A 2695-nucleotide genomic window follows, 5' to 3' on the forward strand; every position below is an offset into this window, starting at 1 on the left:
TTTCATTTCCTAAATTTATTAATGTCAAAAAATAAAATTGCGTCATTATGTCGACATATCCAGTTATACAAATACATAATTAAGTCTCCGATCCGCTTATTTTATTTCCAGGTTAAATTCAGCATAGGGAAAAGCGCTAACAATAAGTTAAAAATGATTGTCAATAACTATTTCTAATAATAGGTCCAAGACCCTGTCCTAGCTTATCTGAAAACATTATTGTCTTACACTGTGGTTTAAAATGTTGTTTGCTGTAACAGCTTTGTAACGAATCAATATAGTCCGATGAATGACTAGAACTCTGGACTATTAATTTGTCCATCTATAGTACAACGATAAGATGATTTATCATTCGCACTAATTAATTGCTTATTAAATAATGACTCGTATCGATCTGCATTGTAATTGGAGAGTTCAACCAATTCCGTGGCAGACTTTATGTGTTCTTTAATTTGTTTTTGAGCAATTAAATATTTATTTCTATGTCTGCGAGTGATTCTTGTAATCTCATAATGTCAGACAGTAATTGCTTTGTGTTCCTGTCATACATCTGCGTACATTCTTTTAATTTACTATCATAAATTTCTAATGACAAATACGTTCCTTTCTTAACGCAATATTTTTGTGGAAACATTTATTTTTCTTAATTAGTTTTTCCGTTTTCCTTATAATCCTATTTAATTTGACATATTTCTTTAATTTATTAGCACCCAAGTTAAAGGGTCTAGATGTATTACAATTGGTGGTTTGTATTTTTTTCTGATTGAACTCCAAAAAGACTTTGGGCATGCTCCGTTTCCTGCAATAGTTGCTGCTCAACGAGCTAAGATATCCTCTTGTTGGCATCAATCAGTTCACATTCCAAATCTGAGATGCGGTCAAGGGCCCTCAAATGTGTGCTCACCAATGCTGCTCACGGTATTCTGAAGCAGCTCTTTCTCATGTAGCACCTCTAAGTGTTGGGCGTGTAGTTGGGTAAGCTCGGTCTTCAGACGGGTGTTACGATCTAATATGTTTTTAGTTTCCTCTTCGTTCTCATCTCGTTCACGTAAGAGTTGATTATATGTCTCCTTGGTTTGTTTTAGCTCTTTCAATGCCAGACAAGTTTCAATTCAGTACTTTGTACAAACGCTCTGCGTCAGCACGTTCGTAGTAGACGATAAGTGATCCTTTTCTTATACATAAATTGATAAAAAATATAATATTAATTATAAAATAAAAATAATAAAATAAAAGTAATAGTAATGAAAAATCTCTCGTAGTGGCAAGATTTGAACCCAGGGCTCTTAAATTAAACCGCTTGGCCATGGTACTGATGACGTAAGATAGCTAAATAGTCGCACACTTCACTCAATACTGGCTCGTCATGGTCGATTTCAACTAAGTATCTGTGGGTATATCCAAATACGATACTACTAGATCGAATAACGATTATTGGCGAAGATTTCTATATAAAACGACACTATTTAGGACTGATATAAATTAATACATTTGGTAGTTATGTATTATTTCGACACTTTCACACTGATATAAATGATTATTTCCGTACAGTATAATACTTCTCAGGTACGGATTTTATAAGAATGTTTATTTTATAAGAATGTTTATATTCACGTCACTTTCTGTTGAACACTTTCACTTCTATTTATTTTAATTAATATTACATATACATTGTCACAAACGCTTGTGTATGATAATTACGCTATTAGACTCGATATTTTAACTAATAAATATATCGTATCATAAAAAATATCATATGTAGAAGCGTAATGTTTACTTTACATATAGAGTTCGAATATTATCTAGCTTTCCAGCCCATTAGCTATTAGTACAAACCTTAACCAGATGAATGAAACAAATGTTGCAGTATTCGAAAGAGCAGAGTGAACTGTACCGGAAAATGTACGAGGAAATGAGCAAGCAGAAGATGCCCGAATCCAACGAGGAAGGAATTAAGAGGTACTTGCCCTTTTGTCCCCCTCATGTGTGCTCATCGTCTCTTGAGTTTTGACCGGCCGTCTCTTTGCAGAGTGGTGGAGGATGACGAGAAGTACGCCTTCCTGATGGAGTCAACCACCATCGAGTACACCACTGAGCGCAACTGCCTCGTCACTAAGGTACTGTCTCAGCGATGATAATATTAAATCTTCGAATTGGGCACTGAAAATACTTTTTTCTACTCCTGTACTTTAATCTGTCAATTATAATTTCATAAACCATATCAAAAAGGCGCTCTTTTTAGTTCTAAATCAAAATTCGATTGATGGTACTCGCCACTGAGCTGAAAATTTTCACTAAAGTCCTGTACGCTGAACTATAATGAGTTTAAAAAAAGAACGTCATATTTTTGCTAATTACAATATCAATTAGGTTAAAATTTATTTAAAATTTATGGAAAAAAATAAAAGAAAGGAGCTGCCTTAACTACAGAATCAACGTGCATATAACCAAAATTTGAAAGTTACAAATGGCGGATTTCTTTATCTATCGATAATCTATCGATAAGTCATTATCGACATGCAAATGTATGGCTTGAATGTTGAAACTGTTTTTTTTTTTGTTTCTTTAGTTTACTGTAACCAAAGTATGCCTAAACAAACACAAGTCTAATAATTTAATCTCGAGTGGTATATTATTATAAATGTCAACACACATTTTTAAACTTTTTTAAAATTTATTTTCAAGATTACAACTG

The 2695-nt window shown here is 33.2% G+C and overlaps 1 protein-coding gene across 1 annotated transcript in view; it reads left to right on the plus strand.

Annotated features, from left to right (window-relative positions):
• Window positions 1-2135, plus strand: part of LOC113229473 (glutamate receptor ionotropic, kainate 3-like) — a 19883-nt gene extending 17748 nt beyond the window's left edge. Inside the window, exons 13-14 of the mRNA XM_026463072.1 lie at window positions 1868-1959; window positions 2030-2135. Of these exons, the coding sequence (XP_026318857.1) occupies window positions 1868-1959; window positions 2030-2135 (198 nt within the window). The remainder of the gene's footprint in view (window positions 1-1867; window positions 1960-2029) is intronic.
• The last annotated feature ends 560 nt before the right edge of the window (window positions 2136-2695 follow it).

The sequence above is a fragment of the Hyposmocoma kahamanoa genome, unplaced genomic scaffold (assembly GCF_003589595.1).
Source record: "Hyposmocoma kahamanoa isolate Upper Pololo Valley unplaced genomic scaffold, ASM358959v1 62, whole genome shotgun sequence".
Lineage (NCBI taxonomy): Eukaryota > Metazoa > Arthropoda > Insecta > Lepidoptera > Cosmopterigidae > Hyposmocoma > Hyposmocoma kahamanoa.